The sequence below is a fragment of the Haematobia irritans genome, chromosome 4 (assembly GCF_050003625.1).
Source record: "Haematobia irritans isolate KBUSLIRL chromosome 4, ASM5000362v1, whole genome shotgun sequence".
NCBI classification, from domain to species: domain Eukaryota; kingdom Metazoa; phylum Arthropoda; class Insecta; order Diptera; family Muscidae; genus Haematobia; species Haematobia irritans.
Window position 1 is genome coordinate 95,196,459 of NC_134400.1, and position 23,020 is coordinate 95,219,478.

The 23,020-nt window shown below is 33.7% G+C and overlaps 1 protein-coding gene across 1 annotated transcript in view; it reads left to right on the plus strand.

Moving 5' to 3' along the window:
* Positions 1-23,020, plus strand: part of Rh50 (Rhesus blood group-associated glycoprotein Rh50) — a 174,652-nt gene that overhangs the window by 129,749 nt on the left and 21,883 nt on the right. Inside the window, exon 5 of the mRNA XM_075304721.1 lies at positions 20,286-20,476. Coding sequence (XP_075160836.1) covers positions 20,286-20,476 — 191 coding nt within the window. The remainder of the gene's footprint in view (positions 1-20,285; positions 20,477-23,020) is intronic.

The following is a 23,020-nucleotide window of genomic DNA, read 5'->3' on the forward strand; positions in this document are numbered from 1 at the left end:
GATTGCGTAGAAACTTCTACTGAAGAATGTCATCCACAATCGAATTATTTGCGTTGCGGTAACACTTGCCGATGGCAAGGTATCTTAAAACTTCCTAACACTGTAATATATACCACATAGTCCATATGTGGTATATATTAAACTAAATAAACTAAAAAAGGCCGATTAAATACGTATATAAATAAGCTTAAAGTTTCTATAGAAATAAAATTTGGATAAAATAAAATTTTGACAACATTTTCTATAGAAGTAAAATTTGGAGAAAAAAATTCTATAGAAATAAAACTTGGAAAAAATTTTCTATAGAAATAAAATTTTGACAAAATTTTCTATAGAAATAACATTTTGACAAAATTTTCTATAGAAATAAAATTTTGAAAAAATTTTCTATAAAAATAAAATTTTGGCAAAATTTTCTACAGAAATAACATTTTGACAATGTTTTCTATAAAAATAAAATTTTGGTAGATTATTTTTGGCTCGAGTGGCAACCACGTTTATGAACCGATATGGACCAATTTTTGTGTGATTGGGGATCGGCTATATATAACTATAGACCGATATGGACCAATTTTGGCATGGTTATTAGCGGCCTTATACTAACACCACGTTGCAAATTTCAACCGAATCGGATGAATTTTGCTCCTCCAAGAGGCTCCGGAGATCAAATCTGGGGAACGGTTTATATGGGGGCTATATATAATTATGGACCGATATGGACCAATTCTTGCGTGTTTGTTAGATACCACATTCTAACACCATGTTCCAAATTTCAATCGGATCGGATGAATTTTGCTCCTCCAAGAGGCTCCGGAGGTCATATCTGGGGATCGGCTTATATGGGGGCTATACATAATTATGGACCGATGTGGACCAATTTTTGCATAGTTGTTAGAGACCATATACTAACACCATGTACCAAATTTCAGCCGGATCGGATGAAATTTGCTTCTCTTAGAGCAATCGCAAGCCAAATTTGGGGGTCCGTTTATATGGGGGCTATACGTAAAAGTGGACCGATACGAATCAATTTTTGCATGGTTGTTAGAGACCATATACTAACACCATGTACCAAATTTCAGCCGGATCGGATGAAATTTGCGTCTCTTAGAGCAATCGCAAGCCAAATTTGGGGGTCCGTTTATACGGGGGCTAAACGTAAAAGTAGACCGATATGGACCAATTTTTGCATGGTTGTTAGAGACCACATACTAACACCATGTACCAAATTTCAGCCGGATCGGATGAAATTTGCTTCTCTTAGAGCAATCGCAAGCCAAATTTGGGGGTCCGTTTATATGGGGGCTATACGTAAAAGTGGACCGATATGGCCCATTTGCAATACCATCCGACCTACATCAACAACAACTACTTGTGCCAAGTTTCAAGTCGATAGCTTGTTTCGTTCGGAAGTTAGCGTGATTTCAACAGACGGACGGACGGACGGACATGCTCAGATCGACTCAGAATTTCACCACGAGCAATATTTCGATGTGTTACAAACGGAATGACAAAGTTAATATACCCCCATCCTATGGTGGAGGGTATAAAAACACTAAAAAATTAAATTATTCTGGAATTTCACTTTTTATTTTTATTAGTATTTTTTGTTAAACTTTTATTTTCTTATTTTTATACCCACCACCATAGAATGGTGACGGGGTATAATAAGTTTGTCATTCCGTTTGTAACGCATCGAAATATCGATTTCCGACTATATAAAGTATATATATTCTTGATCAGGGAGAAATTCTAAGACGATATAAGCATGTCCGTCTGTCCGTCTGTCTGTCTGTCTGGCTGTCTGTTGTAATCACGCTACAGCATTCAATAATGGAGCTATCGTCCTGAAATTTGGCACAGAATCGTCTTTTGTCTGCGCGCAGGTCAAGTTCGAAGATGGGCTATATCGGGCCATGTTTTGGTATAGCCCCCATATAAACCGACCTCCCGATTTGGGGTCTTGGGCTTATAGAAACCGTAGTTTTTATCCAATTTGTGTGAAATTGGAAATCTAGAGGTATTTTAGGACCATAAAGAGGTGTGCCGAAAATGGTGAGTATCGGTCCATATTTTGGTATAGCCCCCATATAGACCGATTTCCCAATTTTACTTCTTGGGCTTCTAGAATCCGAAGTTTTTATCCTATTTGCCTGAAATTGGAAATCTAGAGGTATTTTCGGGTCACAAAGAGGTGTGCGGAAAATGGTGAGTATCGGTCCATATTTTAGTATAGCGCCCATAAGAACGATCTCCCGATTTAACTCCTTGGGTTTCTAGAAACCGTAGTTTTTATCTAATATGCCTGAAATTGTAAATATTCTGGTATTTTAGGCTCACAAAAACGTGTATCGGATTAAGTTTTTATCGGTCCATTTGGTAATGCCTCCATATAGACCGACTTCACTTCTTGAGGGTGTAGAAGGCGCACTGATCATGAAAATTGCTTGAAACTCAATGTAATATTTCCAGATTTTACTTCTACAGATTTAAGATTTCAAATCAAGAAGTTATTTTATAATTTTCTTGCACACTTACAAGAGATGTTAATGATTCCTCTAAACCTCAAACAAAAATGGTTCTTATAAATCCAGAATCTGATATAGTCCTCATAGGTGAAATCTTTAAATTTATCTTCGGGAAGTGTCCTCAAGTCCTCAAGCCCTCCTGGAATTTCAAAGGAAACCCTAATATTTGGTTCATGGTGGTGGGTATTTAAGATTCGGCCCGGCCGAACTTACTGCTGTATATACTTGTTTAATTTTTATACCCTCCACCATAGGATGGGGGTATATTAACTTTGTCATTCCGTTTGTAACACATCGAAATATTGCTCTAAGACCCCATAAAGTATATATATTCTGGGTCGTGGTGAAATTTTGAGTCGATCTAAGCATGTCCGTCCGTCCGTCCGTCTGTCCGTCTGTCCGGCTGTCCGTCCGTCTGTGGAAATCACGCTAACTTCCGAACGAAACAAGCTATCGACTTGAAACTTGGCACAAGTAGTTGTTATTGATGTAGGTCGGATGGTATTGAAAATGGGCCATATCGGACCACGTTTACGTATAGCCCCCATATAAACCGATCCCCAAATTTGGCTTGGGGAGCCTCCCGGAGCAGCAAAATTCATCCGATCCGGTTGAAATTTGGTACGTGGTCTTAGTATACGGTCTCTAACAACCATGCAAAAATTTGTCCATATCGGTCCATAATTATATATAGTTCCCATATAAACCGTCCCCAGATTTGACGCCGGAACCTCTTGGAGGAGCAAAAGTCATCCGATACGGTTGAAATTTGGTACATTTTGTCAATATATGGCCTCTAACAGCCATGTAAAAATTGGTCCATATCGGTCTTTAGTTATATATAGCCGATGACTTATTACACAAAAATTGGTCCATATCGCCAAAAATAATCTACCAAAACTTTATTTCCATAGAATATTTTGTCAAATTTTATTACTATAGAAAGTTTTGTCAAAATTTCATTTCTATAGAAAGTTTTGTCAAAAGTTTATTTCTATACAAATGTTTGTCAAAATTTTATTTCCATAGAAAATTTTGTCAAAATGTTATTTCTATAGAAAATTTTGTAATCGACCAAAACTTTATTTCCATAGAAAATTTTGTCAAATTTTATTACTATAGAAAGTTTTGTTAAAATTTCATTTCTATAGAAAGTTTTGTCCAAAGTTTATTTCTATAGAAATGTTTGTCAAAATTTTATTTCTATAGAAAATTTTGTAAAAAATTTATTTCTGTAGAAAATTTTGTCAACATTTTATTTCTATACAAAATTTTGTCAAAATTTTATTTCTATACAAAATTTTGTCAACATTTTATTTCTATAGAAATTTTTGTCAAAATTGTATTGCTATAGAAAATTTTGTCAACATTTTACTTCCATAGAAAATTTTGTCAACATTTTATTTCTATAGAAAATTTTGTCAAGTTTTTATTTCTATAGAAAATTTTGTCAAATTTTTATTTCTATAGAAAATTTTGTCAAAATTTTATTTCTATAGAAAATTTTGTCAAACTAGATTATATACGTATTTAATCGGCCTTTTTTTGTTTAATATATACCCCGTATGGACTAACTTACAATTTAGAAGACAGTGTTAAAAAGTTTTACAAGTGTTATCGCAACCCAAGTAATTCGATTGTGGATGACAGCCTTTAGTAGAAGTTCCTACGCAATCCATGGTGGAGGGTACATAAGATTCGGCCTGGCCGAACTTACGGCCGTATATACTTGTTACAAATTGAAAGGCTTCTTCGCTTCCACCGGTGATTGAATCTGGGTGTGTTGGCACCATAACAGAAAGCTTTGGCGCACTCAGCCACAAACGCCATTGAACACGATGCTTCACAACGTCTATTCAAATGTTTGTGATACGCACCTAATATGTTCTTTATTATGAATGAAAAAAAAGAACGCTGCACGGATGAAAAAGACTGTTTTTCATAGGTTTGGGTTTAAACATTATATGTTTGGAACTCAAATTTTTTAACACAATATTTTTAAGTGCAAGCATATAATGTTCATAAACTAGCATAACATGTTTGGGTCATATATGTTAATATGTTAGAAGATATTATGTTTGGGACATAAAATGTTTGTAAATATAATATGCTTGGATGCAAACATATACCAATTTAGAAACAGGCTAACAGACATATATATAGAAAGAGAGACCTAGATAGTAAGCTGCAAGTAAAATAATGGAAGTAACCAATTGGCGCCTTAAAAATATATCCCCACAAAGAAAATTTCATTAAAATGTTCATAAAACACAAAATCGACTCGAGACGAATCGTTCGTCTAGATTGAAACTAAAATAACTTTTGATATATTTTCTAGAAAATCCTGAATTTTGACATGAGCTCATTAATTACGATTTACTATCGAACACCGAAAGAATTGGGATTTCACACACTCGGGTTTTCGAGATATCAATGTGGGATTTTTGACGAATCGTTCGTCTCGAGGCGAACGAAAATTCAACGAACAGGCAGTAAAACAAGTAAATACGGCCGAAAGATTGCGTACAAAGTTCTTCTAAAGACTGTCATCCACAATCGAATTATTTGGGTTGTGGTTACAGTTACCGATGGCAAGATATACGTCTTCTAAATTGTATGTTAGACCATATGAAGTCTACGTTAGTTAAAAAAGGCAGAATAAATAATTATATAAGCTTTTGTAGTTCTTGATCGTTTTATGTAGAGGAGTCTATAAATAAATATTAGTGGAAATGGCTATTAAAAAGCCAAATTTCAGTTGCATCGGATAAAATTTGTTCTTCCAGGAGTCTTCGTAAGATAAATACGGGGTCGGTTTATATGAGGCCAATACCTAACAGTGGTCCTATATGGTCCAATTACAATTCCATCTGATCTACATCAATAACAAATACCTACACTAACTGCTCGTGGAATTTTCGTTCGCCTCGAGACGAACGATTCGTCAAAAATCCCATATTGATATCTCGAAAACCAGAGGCTGTGAAATTGGTTTGCTCGCAGTTCGCAGAGGAAGCCCAACGTCCTTCCCATAAAACGTTGTATTTGACACTGATCCTGTAGGTATATAAAGATAGCGGGGGAAGATATCTGTAATGATATTATGTCCAGATACCCAGGACAGAGTGATATTACGCTGTTCAGTGAGAGCTCTAAGCTCTCTATGACAGCGGCTGACTACCTTCGACGTTATGTTCGGATTTCGTAAGGCCTTTATTGCTGCCTGACTGTCGATGAAGCAGCTCCTGAACATCGGTCTCATTAACAGTAGTTCCACATCTTTCGCAATGGCAAATACCTCCACCTGAAAGATGCTGTGTCCACCATCCATTTTGTATGAATCTCTAATCCCCAACTCTTCGCAGTAAATACCACTGCTAATGCCTTCTTCCATTTTCGAACCATCCGTATAAATATTCAGGTCTCCAAAATGTATGCGTCCCTGTTTCCACTCCTATATATTTGATATAATCTATCTCAACTGGCCCTCATATACATGCTGAGTCGCTATAAATTCTGTCCTAATATCTCTCGATGAATGATTTTGGTATACACTTCGAGCCAAAGAAGTGAAAGTTTGAACTGTGAATATATTTAGAAGTCAATTCACTTTTAAATTTAAGTTCAACGTACTTTTTACTTGGATATACATATAAATTTGTTAGTTTTTTCGTAGTGTAGCCTCAAAGCCCTTCACAAAACTTAACCACAGATTAATATTCCGTCTCGAGTTCAAGTACAAATTGTGCCAAGTCTATTTAATTAAAGTCTTGAAAGACATTTCCTATTTCGGACGTTTTAACTTTACAAACAAGTTGCAAAAAATCAATAAACTCATGGACGATTTCAGTAATATTGAAGATTTATTTCTTATATTTTAGGACGATTTGATCTCAGTTCTACAGAAATTTCTTTTCCGTAAAAATACCCATTATTAAGTCGAATCTATTAACCCTAAGAACAAAACGCTTTTGTTGAAAATTTCATTGACATTTAGTCAAGGCGAAAAACTTTGTATCAGAGCTAGACTTCTTTTAATCTGAGCAAATCTGAAATTCGTAATTTAAGAACAAGAATTCTTCGTACTCAAGACAAGATTTTAACATAGGATGTATTACAAACGGAATGACAAACTTATTCTACCCCCATCTTATGGGTGCTGGAATTACTGGCATAAGTACACATCTCATATAAATGTAAGCAGATCTTTCAAAAAGTCGTCAAGGGTCTCCACCCTCCTTAACCCCAAAAATCAAATACAGATTTATTTGAAACATTTTGTTATGACATTAGCGAGTTTACACGAAACACACAACCAACCACAATTTGATTTATATACAAACAAAAGATTCACAAAATTTGTCCAAAGAGTAATAATTTGTCCAGAGGCAATCTCGACTTGAACCGTTTCAATTCTTAAGGAAGCATGATAAATGTGTTTACAAATATGGATGGGAATTACGTGACGTATTCGGGGTCATATATCAATTTCTTGGAGTATGCTGGTTATGAAGACAACAACCATCAATCTAGATCAAGTACTAGCAGTATTGGGGGTCATCGTTTATAAAAGCTTCTGTTTAAGATTTCACAAAAGAGTTATGTCATAATCATTGTTACAAACTACAAACATGATATCGGACATTGTTTTAGTGGAAGGGTGACAAGTAAGTAACTTGTTTGCTGAATTATAAGCAAAATGTATTCCTTTTATTGATTTTTCTATAGGTAGAGTAGAAGACACTTGAGAAATATCTAAATCGAACAAAGCCAACATTATCATATCCTACACTTATCTAGCGTAACTATACAGCAAAACAAAACGTAGGGGAAAAAAGCAATGAAAATGTTCTTTTTGGATCAGGAATAAGAAACAATGAATTTTACATGGTGGAAGTCATCTGTGCTCATCATCTGCTGCACTGATTTCGCATTAGATCTTCAGATGTGATGCTATTTCATCTATTTACTCCAAATTCATGGCAGAATATGGTTGAGAAGTTCTCCACTTTATAAGGTGCAAATAAATAATTTTACCCCAAAAAATCCTCCCACGTAAATGTTCCCCCTAAAAACGTGAAAAATTCTAAATAATTCTGCCAGGTTTAAGATTTTTCACGTTTCTTGACAGTTTTCCCTTCCATGAGAGCTTCAATTTGAAGATGGCCTATACTTACGAGGGCAGTTTGGAAACTTCTTAGCCTAGCACAAAAAGCGCGGTATAAACAGAAAAAAGTTAAGTGTTTTGGAAACTTCCATCTCTGTTATGAACACATGTTACATTTTGTTTCGATCTGGCAACTCCTTCATATAGAAACAGGTGTTCAAAAAAGAAGCATCCGCAATTTTTTTACAATGGAAAAATTAGAAATGCATGCTGTCATTAAATATTTACATAAAAAGCTTGTTTGGATCGTTTTAAGCGAAATAAAATGGATTTTAAGCGTCGTTTCATAACTGTTGATGAGACATGGACCCACCACTATACCCCAGAGACAAAAGAACAATCCAAACAATGGACTGAAGCTGGAGGAAGTGCCCCAAAGAAGGCAAACACAATTCAATCGGCTGGTAAGGTTATGGCAACGGTTTTTTGGGACTTCAAAGGTATTTTACTGATTGACTATCTGCAAAAGGGTAAAACAATAAATACTATTGCAACTTTTTGGATCAATTATGTTAAATGTAAAAATTCGAGAAAAACGTCCTGGCTTACAATACAAAAAAATCTAAACACTAAGTGTATTGAAGTTTCAGGAGATTATATTGAAAAATAAAAATATGTTTTATAAAACTAACTATTCTATTTCATTGATAGGTTAAAAGTTTCCGAACCTCCCTCATATAGAAGGCAATGTGAATATGTGCACAGAAATTTTTTTCTAATTGAATCACGAAATTGATCGTCCAATTAATTTTTTAATAGAAATTGCTTCAATCCTGAAATTGACAGTATCAATCACAGTTTTAATTGGGAATACAAAATACTTGAATAAAAAATTAATTGATTTCATTAGTAAATTTCATTTCATTTCATTTATTTGATTTGGATTTTCAGTACAACAAGATACAAAACTTATAAATTTAGTACTAAATATGCATTGTTATAAAAACATTGTTATATAAAAATTTAATTGAATTGATTGCAAAACGCAATTAACTTTATAATTGATTCAATCAAAAATTTAATTAACGCCAATTAATTATTTAATTAAAAACTTAACTAATTTCAAAAACTTTCAAGCTGCTACCATCTTTTTAATTGGAAATATTTTGGTGATATTTTTTCTGCGTGGAAAACAATACGGTAAATAACCACTCAAACTAAGCCCGCTCCACTGCGATGCAATTTGTCGTATTTACTTCGAAGTAAATTTTTTAGGAACATTTTGCCTTAACTGAGTCAACCATATACTTCACAGAATTCTTCTGAAAAAATTCAATTTTCTGGTGAAGTTGTTCAATTTGTATACCCTGCGCCACTCTGTGGAACAGGGTATTATAAGTTAGTGCATATGTTTGCAACACCCAGAAGGAGACGAGGTAGACACAAGGTGTCTTTGGCAAGAATGCTCAGGGTGGGCTCCTGAGTCGATATAGCCATGTCCGTCTGTCCGTGAACACATTTTTGTAATCAAAGTCTAGGTCGCAATTTTAGTCCAATCGACTTCAAATTTGGCACAAGCATGTGTTTTGGCTCAGAATAGATCCCTATTGATTTTGGAAGAAATCGGTTCAGATTTAGATATAGCTCCCATATATAGCTTTCGCCCGATTTACACTCATATGACCACAGAGGCCAATTTTTAACTCCGATATAGTTGAAATTTTGCACAGGGAGTAGAATTAGCATTGTTGCTATGCGTACCAAATTTGGTTGAAATCGGTTCAGATTTAGATATAGCTCCCATATATATGTTTTTCTGATTTCGACAAAAATGGTCAAAATACCAACATTTTCCTTGTAAAATCGCCACTGCTTAGTCGAAAAGTTTAAAAAATGACTCTTAATTTTCCTACACTTCTAATACCTATATATCGAGCGATAAATCATAAATAAACTTTTTCGAAGTTTCCTTAAATTTGCTTCAGATTTAAACGTATCCCATATTTATACCCTGCTCCACACTGTGGAACACGGTATTATAAGTTAGTGCATATGTTTGCAACACCCAGAAGGAGACGAGATAGACACATGGTGTCTTTGGCAAAAATGGTCAGGGTGGGCCCCTGAGTCGATATAGCCATGTCCGTCTGTCCGTGAACACATTTTGTAATCAAAGTCTAGGTTGCAGTTTTAGTCCAATCGACTTCAAATTTGGCACAAGTATGTGTCTTGGCTCAGAATAGATCCCTATTGATTTTGGAAGAAATCGGTTCAGATTTAGATATAGCTCCCATATATATATCGCCCGATATGGACTTATATGGCCCCAGAAGCCAGAGTTTTACCCCAATTAGGTCGAAATTTTGCACAGGGAGTAGAATTAGCAGTGTAGTCAAGTGTGCAAAATTTTATTGAAATCGGTTCGGATTTAGATATAGCTCCCATATATATCGTTCGCCCGATTTACACTCATATGACCACAGAGGCCAATCTTTAGCTCCGATTTAGTTGAAATTTTGCACTGGGAGTAGAATTAGCATTGTAGCTATGCGTGCCAAATTTGGTTGAAATCGGTTCCGATTTAGATATTTCTCCCATATATAGCTTTCGCCCGATTTACACTCATATGACCACAGAGGCCATTTTTTTGCTCCGATTTAGTTGAAATTTTGCACAGGGAGTAGAATTAGCATTGTTGCTATGCGTGCCAAATTTGGTTGAAATCGGTTCAGATTTAGATATAGCTCCCATATATAGCTTTCGCCCGATTTACGCTCATATGACCACAGAGGCCAATTTTTTGCTCCGATTTAGTGAAAATTTTGCACAGAGAGTAGAATTAGCATTGTAGCTATGCGTGCCAAATTTGGTTGAAATTGGTTCAGATTTAGATATAGCTCCCATATATATGTTTTTCTGATTTCGACAAAAATGGTCAAAATACCAACATTTTCCTTGTAAAATCGCCACTGTTTAGTCGAAAAGTTGTAAAAATGACTCTAATTTTCCTAAACTTCTAATACATGTATATCGAGCGATAAATCATAAATAAACTTTTGCGAAGTTTCCTTAAAATTGCTTCACATTTAAATGTTTCCCATATTTTTTTACTAACATTGTGTTCCACCCTAGTGCATTAGCCGACTTAAATTTTGAGTCTGTAGATTTTGTAGAAGTCTATCAAATTCTGTCCAGATCGAGTGATATTTAAATGTATGTATTTGGGACAAACCTTTATATATAGCCCCCAAAATATTTGGCGGATGTGATATGGTATCGAAAATTTAGATCTGCAAAGTGGTGCAGGGTATAATATAGTCAGCCCCGCCCGACTTTAGACTTTCCTTACTTGTTTTTTACTAACATTGTGTTCCACCCTAGTGCATTAGCCGACTTAAATTTTGAGTCTATAGATTTTGTAGAAGTCTATCAAATTCAAACCCCGCCTGACTTTAGACTTTCCTTACTTGTTTCTAAAGATCCTTTTGTAATTTTTATATATATTTTCCACTGCTTTTGTTCTTTTTTTAATTTCCTTTCTTGCTAAATATTTTGACTTACTCGTCCTACGTTCCGATTTCTTTTGACGAACCAAAAAAAATTGTGCCCATAATGCCAAAATGATAAACAAAACACACTTCCACAAAAAGCCAATTATAAAAATTGAAATAAATAAAGTGGTGCCTTTAGGTGAACTTCCATTTTTTTTCTGGGATACATTAAATGACCTTCTCCCACCTTACCTGTAAATCGGAGAAGTTTAGATTATTTATTTATTCATTAAATATCATTTCCAGTACAAAAAGATTATATCTTATAAATTATAGTATTGGAGTAACATAGTTATATTATAATTGTGGTGTTATTAATATGCTTTAATTGAATTAAAACAAATATATACCGCCGTAAATTCGGCCAGGCCGAATCTTATGTACCCTCCACCAAGGATTGTGCGTAGAAAGTTCTACTAAAGACCGTCATCCACAATCGAATTACAAGGGTTGTGGTAATACTTACCGATTACAATGTATCTTAAAACTTCTTATCATAGTCTTCTAAATTGTAAGTTAGTTCATACGGGGTGTATATTAGACAAAAAGAGGCCGATTAATTCAGTTCTTGATAGGGGAGTCAATAAATAATTATGTACGTACCGAACTGGACTGATAACTTCAATGAAATTTGCTTCTCCTAGAGCCTCCACAAGCTAAATCTGTGGATCCATTTATATGGGGGCTATACGTAAAAGTGGTCCGATTTGGCCCATTTGCAATACCATGCGACCTACACCAATAACAACTACTTGTGCCAAGTTTCAAGTCGATAACTTGTTTCGTTCGGAAGTTAGCGTGATTTCCGAAGACGGACGGACGGGCATCGCTAGATCGACTCAGAATTTCACCACGACCCAGAATATATATACTTTATGGGGTCTTAGACCAATATTTCGATGTGTTACAAACAACGACAAAGTTAATAATATATATATAACAATATTTTAAAATATATCATATCAATGTGAAAATAAATGTAGTTTCCCCTAGTTTGAAATATTTCACATGAGTGAATAATATTCCAGAATATTTCTCTTGAATTGTTGGGTATCAGATATTACTTATATATGATACCCAATTATTAAGGAGCTGATTCCAAAGACGGATCGTGCTAATATAGAAATGTCTTTCCGATGAGTGGCGACGATGTGTGGTTTGTATAATGTTTTTCCCTCTCGATGTTCGGGTAAAAATCAAGTTCGCATACAGATATGATGTAAGTCAACAGATTATTTTATGTAACAATACTAAAGATTTACAAATTAGGTATTTTTCCAATGGCAGTTTTAGAATCATTAATTAGTATTGTGAGACCCTGTCATATCTTTTTAAACAAAAAAAAAACATATCGTACTGCATTGTTATAATTATTTCCTCTATTGTTTTATAAAAGGGACGTCCGCTTAACCTATCAAATATCGAGAATAAAGTAGGGCTTATTTGCACTGTTAGAAAAATATGTTTTTCATATGTTCCGATATAAACAAAATGTGTTTCGAGCACAATTTTTAAATATAAAATATTTAAGTGCAATAATGTAATTTTCCTAAAATAGCATTAAATGTTTGGGACACATATGTTAATATGTTAGAATACCCAGCAAAAAAAGCGTCGCCAAAAAAGTAATGAAAATGTTCTTTTTGGATCCGGAAGTGGTGCACTGAACTTGCATCACTTCTTTAGGTGTAATCCGAATTCAGTGTTTTGGATGTAAATTAAAAAATTCTGTTATATTTTGTCAAATAAATAATTTCTATAATTTTTTATAATTTTTAATGGATTCTAACGCTTGTTGGAAACATTTGACCTCAAATATTTTCGAAAATTCACAATTTTTTCAGATTGAATTTAGCACTTTTTTCGACAAAATTTAAATGATTTGTACCATTTTATGCATTCTTAATCTGTTCTTAACCTATTTGAAACAAAAAAAGTTTAAATTACTCATTAAAAGTATAAACAAATCAAGTTATAAAAAATTGAATTAAAAGAACTTCCTGGGTAGTTAAAATAAAGAACATCAATGGGAGTGCATCTTCTGGAAGTGCTTTCAAAGCTGTGTCTTTGGAAGAACTTCCAATTTTTTTTGCTGGGTATATTATGTTTAGGACAAGATGTTTCATAAAAATAATATGTGTGAATGTAAACATATACAAATTTACAAATTTCGAGTAAACATATATATATTGTAATATTTTATTCAGGGAGCGACAGAGATAGTATAGAGAAAGAACCCGGGAGGGTTGACGACAAATATCAGCACAACACAATATCAACACAAAAGAGAGCAATTTTTTGAAACTGCTTGTATTTTGTTTCGGACAACGGTTTTTGGTGTTCATTTGTTTTGGCTATGCGCTTGGCATGTTAATAAGGCTTCGCCAAAAATATGCTTAAGTCTAAATATTATTTAATTTGAACATTAGTAAAGAGAATAAACATTCGGAACCAGGAGAATAGACATTTAAAAAAACAGCATGTGTTTTTGCCTTGATAGAAGCAATTTAAGAATGTGTGGAAGTGTGTTTTGTTTATCATTTTGGCATTATGGGCACAATTTTTTTTTTTTTTGGTTCGTCAAAAGAAATCGGAACGTAGGACGAGTAAGTCAAAATATTTAGCAAGAAAGGAAATTAAAAAAAGAACAAAAACAGTGGAAAATATATAAAAATTACAAAAGGATCTTTAGAAACAAGTAAGGAAAGTCTAAAGTCGGGCGGAGCTATATCTAAATCTGAACCGATTTCAATCAAATTTGGCACACATGACTATACCACCAATTGTACTACTTGTACAAAATTTCAAGCTAATCGGGATAAAACTCTGGCTTCTGGGTCCATATATGTACATATCGGGCGAAAGATATATATGGGAGCTATATCTAAATCTGAATCGACTTCAGCCAAATTTGGCACCCATATCTACAATGCTAAATATACTCCCTGTGCAAAATTTCAACCAAATTGGGCCAAAACTCTGGTTTGTAGGACCATATTAGTCCATATCGGGAGAAAGATATATATGGGAGCTATATCTATTTCTTAACCGATTTCAATCAAATTTTGCACACTTGACTATACTACTAATTGTACTCCTAGTGAAAAATTTCAACCAAATTCGGCCAAAAATCTGGCTTCTGGGGCCATATAAGTCCATATCGGGCGAAAGATATATATGGGAGTTATATCTAAATCTTAACCGATTTCAATCAAATTTTGCACACTTGACTATACAACTAAGTGTTATGTTTGTACATAATTTCAAGCAAATCGGTATAAAACTCTGGCTGCTGGGTCCATATTAGTGCATATCGGGCGAAAGTTATATATGGGGGCTATATCTAAATCTGAACCGATTTCTTCCAAAATCATTAGGGTTCTATTCTGACCCAAATTAGGAACATGTGCCAAATTTGAAGGCGATTGGACTTAAATTGCGACCTAGACTTTGATCACAAAAATGTGTTCACAGACAGACGAACGGACGGACGGACGGACAGACGGACATGGTTATATCGACTCAGGGACCCACCCTGAGGATTATTGCCAAAGACACCATGTGTCTATCTCGTCTCCTTCTGGGTGTTACAAACATATGCACTAACTTATAATACCCTGTTCCACAGTGTGGCGCAGGGTATAAAAAATAAGTTTAGTTCCTCTTTATTAATAAGTAGTCCAAGATGAGTTGACGTACACTTTCAAAAATATTTTTCATTTTAGCGGCAAAACTTGATCAGAAGCAACAATTAAAAAAGTTTATTTGCTTTAAAATGAATTATTAAAGAAAAGAAAACGTGAAAACATGGCCATTTTAGAGGGAAAATGCCAACTTAATTCCGGCCCTAAAGGTAAAAATGAAATTAAGTACAAAATTATTCGTTAAGAACTATTCATATTTATTTGTATTTAAAAATACGAGAAATTTTAAATGCATTTAAAATGGTGTTAAATGCAAAAAGACAAAATTTAAATAATTAGTACAATGCTAATTCTACTCCCTGTTCAAAATTTCAACTAAATCGGAGCAAAAAATTGGCCTCTGTGGTCATATGAGTGTAAATCGGGCGAAAGCTATATATGGGGGCTATATCTAAATCTGAACCGATTTCTTCCAAAATCAATAGGGTTCTATTCTGAACCAAAACACATACTTGTGCCAAATTTGAAATCGATTGGACTAAGACTGTGTCCTAGACTTTGATTACAAAATTGTGTTGACGGACAGACGGACATGGCTACATCGACTCAGGAGCCCACCCTGAGCATTTTTGCCAAACACACCATGTGTCTATCTCATCTCCTTCTGGGTGTTGCAAACATATGCACTAACTTATAATACCCTGTTCCACAGTGTGGAGCAGGGTATAAAAAGGTGCCAAGAACTAAAAAATTTCGTGGAAGTGAAAATTATGTGAGGGAATGAGCACAGTCTTCTTGGGGAGAAAATTCTTCCAAGCATATAATATTTTTGGGCTTAAAATGCTTCCAAACATATAATATGTTCACATAAAACAAACATTATAATGTTTCGGCAATATGCAATAATATATGTGCTTTCTGCAAAATATGTTTGCAACATATGTTAGAGAAGCGATTTTTTAGGGTGTGTCCAGAGGTCACCCTCAAACTTCTCTGAAAATTTCAAGAAAATCACGGAACCAAATATTAGGGTTTCCTTTGAAATTTCTGGAGGGCTTGAGGACTTGAGGACACTTCCCGAAGATAAATTTAAAGATTTCACCTATGAGGACTATATCAGATTCTGGATTTATAAGAACCATTTTTGTTTGAGTTTTAGAGGAATCATTAACATCTCTTGTAAGTGTGCAAGAAAATTATAAAATAACGTCTTGATTTGAAATCTTAAATCTGTAGATTTTCACCCGAGAAGTAAAATCTGGAAATTTTATACTGAGTTTCAAGCAATTTTCTTGATCAGTGCGTCTTCTATACCCTCAAGAAGTGAAGTCGGTCTATATGGAGGCATTACCAAATGGACCGATAATAACTCAATCGGACACACGTTTTTGTGAGCCTAAAATACCAGAATATTTACAATTTCAGGCAAATCGGATAAAAACTACAGTTTCTAGAAACCCAAGGAGTTAAATCGGGAGATCGTTATTATGGGGGCTATACTAAAATATGGACCGATACTCACCGTTTTCGGCACACCTCTTTATGGCCCGAAAATACCTCTAGATTTCCAATTTCAGGCAAATTGGATAAAAACTTCGGATTATAGAAGCCCAAGAAGTAAAATCGGGATATCGGTCTATATGGGGGCTATACCAAAACATGGACTGATACTCACCATTTGTGGCACACCTCTTTATGGTCCTAAAATACCTATAAATTTCCAATTTCAGGCAAATTGTATATAAACTACGGATTCTATAAACCCATGATGTAAAATCGGGAGATCAGTCTATATGCTAACCATTGCATTGATTAACAAATTAATAGAATCAATTAATTTTTTTAATTGGAAACGTAACATATATCAATCATTTTTAAATTGGTTTTTATTCGGATTTGAGTAAATAAATAATAAAGTGTTTAATTAAACAAATTTGGGTGTTAATCTTTGGTGTGTAGCAAAGGGGTTTTAACAATAAGAGAAACCGCTACAAGCTAGTGACCAAGGAATATTTTTTGTTGATGAAGTGAGAAAAAATATTGCTAGCTAGAAATAATTGTCATATTCTACATGAAAAACGAATACTAATGGTTTAGTTCATATTATTTATTTTTTGTTTTTGTGAAGGAGTTCCACATGTTGAACATGTTTTTTTTCGTTTTTGCAAATATCCATGCAAATTGTTTTTCTATTCCAAAAACGTAAGTTACTTCCATATTTTATCTTGGTTTGCTATATCGCAGATTTTCTGTAGCAATACCTAATTAGCAAATTTCTTTAAAACTGCACCACTTGTCTAATTGTGGATTTTTTCTAGAAATTCAATGATATAAACTGATTTGTTGTGGTATTCTCGTTACCTTAGCTTTGTATAAACTACACAAGCAAACTGCATATCAAAGTAGAAGAAGACACAATATTTATTGTTTATGGTGACATTAATCCAGCGTATTCTAAACATGAATCCTGAGTCCTTCTGGGTTATAGGTAATGAGAACAATATCTTTAGTCACATTGATATCAGTTATCGGAAGTTCAGTTTCATTATAGCCATTCTTTTTTAGGGACAAACAAATTTTATTGAGAACGTAGGGCATAAATCATTATATTAAATAAAATGATAAAGGATATATAATTTATACTGTATTAAAGACCAATTTCTTTCATGTGAAGAAAGTAAGTTTTGCATTGGGTCTTACTACAGCAATACCTATTGATTTTCGAAAGAATCGATTCAGATTTAGATATAGCTGCCATATATATTTATCATCGATCCCGTCATAATTGACGTGTATCAACCCATCTTCTTCACCGATCGTCGGCCATTCAATATCAGCTACATCGGTTCAGATTTCGATATAGCTCCCATATATATCCTTCGCCCGTTTTGCATTTATATGACCCCAGATGCCAAAGTTTTATAGTAATTTATGTTACTTCTTTTTGTGCACAAGGATGATATTTGCTAGTTCCGTCAAGAGTGCCAAATTTGGTTGAAATTGATTCTGATTTATATATAGCTCTCATATTCAATTCACCAATGTGGTATCACAATGGACTGAATAGTCTAAGTGAGCCTGATACATCGGGCTGCCACCTAACCTAATTTAACCTAGCTCTCATATACAGTAGGGAAAACAGAGTGCATATTTCCTCTTACAAGCATGTTTTATTGGCTGCAAAACTTTTTCATTTATACTTTATTTCCTGGCAAACAAAACTCTACATTCAAATTAATTATGTACCAATACTACTGCATTTATTAAAGTAAAATACAAGTAAGTCTGGATCCAGTTTTGTACATTATGCCTAGTACTTTAACCGCCACTGTGGAATCACAATGGACTGAATAGTCTAAGTGAGCCTGATTCATCGGGCTGCCACATAACCTAACCTAACCTAACCTAGTACTTTAAAATCATGTCTAATTTAACGCAGAGTCCTTTGTTTTTAAATACGGGTTTAACACGTCTTGACATACTTACTACTAATTGTGCTGAACTTGGCTCTAGAGCTCTTTCTTGTACTCTTTGGTGTAATATCGAGTGCCTTTTAACCAGAGATCATAAATTCTCAATGGGATTGAGATAGGGGCTTTGTGGTGGCCATTCGTGCATTTGAAAACTCTTCTCGACAACCATTTCCGTACTATGTTGTAAGTATGCTTGCGTTTGCCGTCTTATTGAAAAACAACTTGCTCCTCAAGGTGCAAGGGGCAAACCTCCACAAACATAGATTTTTGTTTGAAAAATATCAAGGTAGTCTCCTTTTTTCCATTCTTCCTTATTACTAACCAGAGGTCAAGTATGCCACCATCCCCACATCGTGAGGCTTCTCCTCCCTCACTCCATATTTATCGGTTTGCTTGACGTGGTGTATTTGAAGACTTTGTCGTTACCAGGCCATTACCAGTAATATTCACAGAAAAAAATTCACGAAATTTTTTCCAATTAAAGTCTTAATTGTGTTTTAAAAAATATTCAATCAAAAATTTAATTGATTCAACAAATTTTTTAATTGAAACAAAAATCAATTACCAAAATTAATAGTATCAATTAATTTTTTAATTGAATCAATTAAAAAATTAATTGACTTTCAATTAATTTTTTAATTGATATTGAATTTAATAGACATTTCGATTAAAAATTTAATTGGATCAATTAATTTCGTGATTGAATCAGAAAACAATTTTGTGTGTTCTAAGGTCGTTACCAGTAATGTTCTTTTGCATCGGATAGAAAGCGGGATATTTTTGTTTCATATGACCATGTAACGGGCCTATCTTTGTGGCTTAACAAGACATTTTCTATTTAATAAAGATCACAAAAAGTGAAAACATGCACTTAGTTTTGCTCCCCACTGTATATATTTCGCTCATTGAACCACAGATGCCAAACTTTTACTCCGATTTACATGAAATTTTATAGAGATTGTAGTAGTAACAGAGATAGTAGAATGCATGACAAATTTGGTCAAAATCGATTCAGATTTAGATATAGCTCCCATATCCATATTCAAATGTTGCACAAAGAGTACAATTTATGACATCATCAAGTATGTCAAATTTGGTTAAAATAGGTTCCAATTTAGATATAGCTCCTATATATATTTCGCCCGATTTACAATCTTATAACCACCAGAGGTCAAATTTCATTCCGATTTACTTGAAATTTTTCACTGAGAGTAGATTTAGGCAAATATGGTCAGAATACCCACATTGTACACACAATTTGAGTGAATATTTTCCCAAACTGTAGTCATAAGCTATATACTGCAATGCCATACTTCCCACTAAACGATTAAGATTCAGTTAAACTTCCGACTATTATAAATGTCGCAATGTCGCCCGCTTTTAGACTTTCCTTACGTGTTTTTACATACCGACGACTAATTCACAATATTTATGAGACAAGATTGTGGAAAATTAATTTAAAAAATAAGTTACATATAGCATTAGTCTAACAAATATATTTTTTTCTGTGCGCCTTGCAATCAATACCGAAATCCTAGAATCTGTGGATACAATTAAATATTTTTTAATGCTTCATGTCTCTTATGTATAGTGGTCTCACCAAAATCTAGGTTGAGAATCACTGAGTTATCGCAAACTCATAGAATTTGAAGTGCTAATTAATCCGCCAATTACTGAGATAAGTTTAAGAAAATATGTCATGCAGTAATTTTCATTTAGTGGTGAAGTGCAAAAAGCCACACACAATCACCAATTATCACTTACGGACTAGATGCCAATACCGCTAGTTCACACAAGCAAAAAGAATTAACTTTTTCAGTCGTATAGGAAAAAAGGAAAAACTTTTCCATGCTCATTAAAAAATTAACTATTCCTCTTTCTGTAACCAATGACTAATTTAAAAAAAATATAACTTTATCTTTTCATATCCAATTGCATCTCCAATCCAACACCTACTATTATCTCCAAATCCACACCAATAGTTACAACATTTGTTTTATCGGCACTTGTCAGTCATGAAAACAAATTGGATATGGTTCATGTTCAGAATTCAACACTTGCCGGAGGCGTCGCCGTTGGTACTGTCTGTAATTTGCTGATTGGAGCTCATGGTGCCATTTTAATTGGTATCATTGCTGGTACAGTATCAGTATTGGGTTATCGCTTTATTACGGTAAGTACGACACAATATTTCCATTTGCAACCAATTGCTAAAGGCTTTTATTCACACATTCTATGAGCAACTTTATTTTCCATTACGGAAAATCGCAAATTTTGTTTATTTTTGAGAAACATGGATTTCCAACTTAAAGTTATCAAATTGCTAGTCGAAAATTTAATTCCATATAAATAGTAAATAATGGATTGACTAAACCTAATTGTATTTGATAGCGGTAGCTGTATGAAAACGAAACCTACACTCAAAGATATTCGTTAAGAGACACAACAGAAAAATCTAGTTGGCATCAGCGTTGCCAGAATTGTTTCACAAAAAACCGCTAGATTTGTCCAAAAAACTAGCCAAAAAAAGCTAAACAATTTTAAAAAATAGCTAGAAAAAAAGCTAAAATTTTTTGTATCAAAAGTCACATTTTTGATTGAAATTTAACAAACTTGAAGGCTTTATTTCACTTAAAATGCATATTATTTTAATTGTATTCATTTTAATTCAATTTCTGTGAGACTATAAGAAAATTTAAGTCATATTAGCTCTGTTTGCGTACTCGATACATTTTGATTACTATCACAAATTTTTACGGGAAGTCCTTCGTTTATATTTCCTAGTAAAAACATTTTTCACACTTGCAATTGTCAGCTGGTTAATCATCAACAAGCCCAATGTACGATATATTGCATAATGTCACATAGAACTGCATTAGAAAATATCAATATATTTCGTTTTAACTGAATTAATGATAAATTCGTGAACGTGTACACTTCTCCTAATTTTACCCAAGAGAATAAAACCCATTCTAACTGTCTTGCAAGTTTATATTGAATAACTTTTATTCGAAAATTTCCCATACAAACCTATTGTTGTCCAATTTTCGTAAATGTAAATCCATTCCATTAATATATAAACCTTTTTTTTTTTTGATACTATCACTACGAGTTTTTTCATTTCATTTTTTGATGTTAAAAAAATAATACCACATTCAAAACTTTATTTCCTTAATTATTTCTATGTTCGGTTCCAAAGATTTTGTACACTAATGATTTTGGTATTGATTCCGAGTCAAATTTGAATTTATTCGTTTTTTCGGCTTTTTCTTCATGAGCTATAACAGTGTTTTAAAAACGTGCTAACGACAACTTAAATTTCCAAATTCAGACTCGACTTTAAGTAGAAATTATTCTATGTATACGTTTTTAAAATAAAATGTTGAAAAACCTCTTCTATTTTTGAACGCTATTTTGGTTTGTGGTCAAGATACAAAAACTCCACAAATTTAAAGACTATTTCATTAATTTTAAGAATTTTTTAGAATTGACCCTAGCCGTCTTTCATGAAAAGATACCCATTTTTAAGTTGAATCACTTAACTATAAGGACAAAAAGAATTTATCGGCTATTGGACAAGGAAAACAGTTTATATAAGAGAAATTCACAAATGCTATTATAACAAAAATTCGCGTTCGTATTTTAAGGAAATGAAATCTTTGGCCTCACCACAATATTTTTTCAATGTATAAAGCAATTCACATCTACTATTTTAATTTAGTAATATCATAATAACTTTAGACTATTATAATAACAGAAAAAGGATAAACGAGTCAAATGCTAATATTCCTAAAAATTTACTGACAGTTTATATAAGGAATTGAAATATGTGGAAAACCTTATTCTGGCAGCAAGGCTTAGATAACAACGAAGTTTTATCCATATTTCAATAGGAACATGTCGAAAATAAAAAAAGCCAAAAATAGCTAAAAGGGTCATGAAAAAAAGCCAGAAAAAAAGCTAAAAGCTAAATACATTTTTTTCCCGCTAAACGTCTTCAAAAAAAGCCAAATCTAGCGGGAAAAAAGCTAAATTGGCAACGCTGGTTGGCATAATCACGAAAAATATTTATTTATTTATTTCAGTCTTTAGAACAAAAAATTCCTTACAGACTATAATGAATAAAATACAAATTTAAAAAAGTCTTTATAAAAAGTCTTGAAATAATCGGATCAAACAAAATAGAACTACTTCCTGAGACATTAGGTTAGGTTTAGGTTAAAGTGGCAGCCCGATTAAGATTCAGGCTCACTTAGACTATTCAGTCCATTGTGATACCACATTAACTAAAAGTACCTATTACATATGGGCACTTCTAGTTTTAACAGCTGAACCTTCTTGATTATTTTTCTTTGTTGAACCAACCAGATTGTTCCAAGACATTAGCAGACTGCTTAAGTTAACGTTTTCCAGATCCGCCAGTAATCTGAAGCTATATGCTTCTAAAAGTGGCTTGCGCTTTACACAAAATGCAGGACACTCACACAAGAGGTGTTTAGTTGATTCCTTTTCCTCCGCATCATCACAGCTCATATAATAGTCATTATACTTCGCGCCTTCGCGCGATATCTGACGTCTCGAGAACATTAGCATATCTAGTGTGCGGTTTAAGTTGAAATGGGGCCATATTTGCTTGGTGTCGTTACAACCCTTGCAATTCTCCCATCGAACATTTGCCATCATAACAGCCTTCTCACGCAGCATGAGCTTGCAGGTA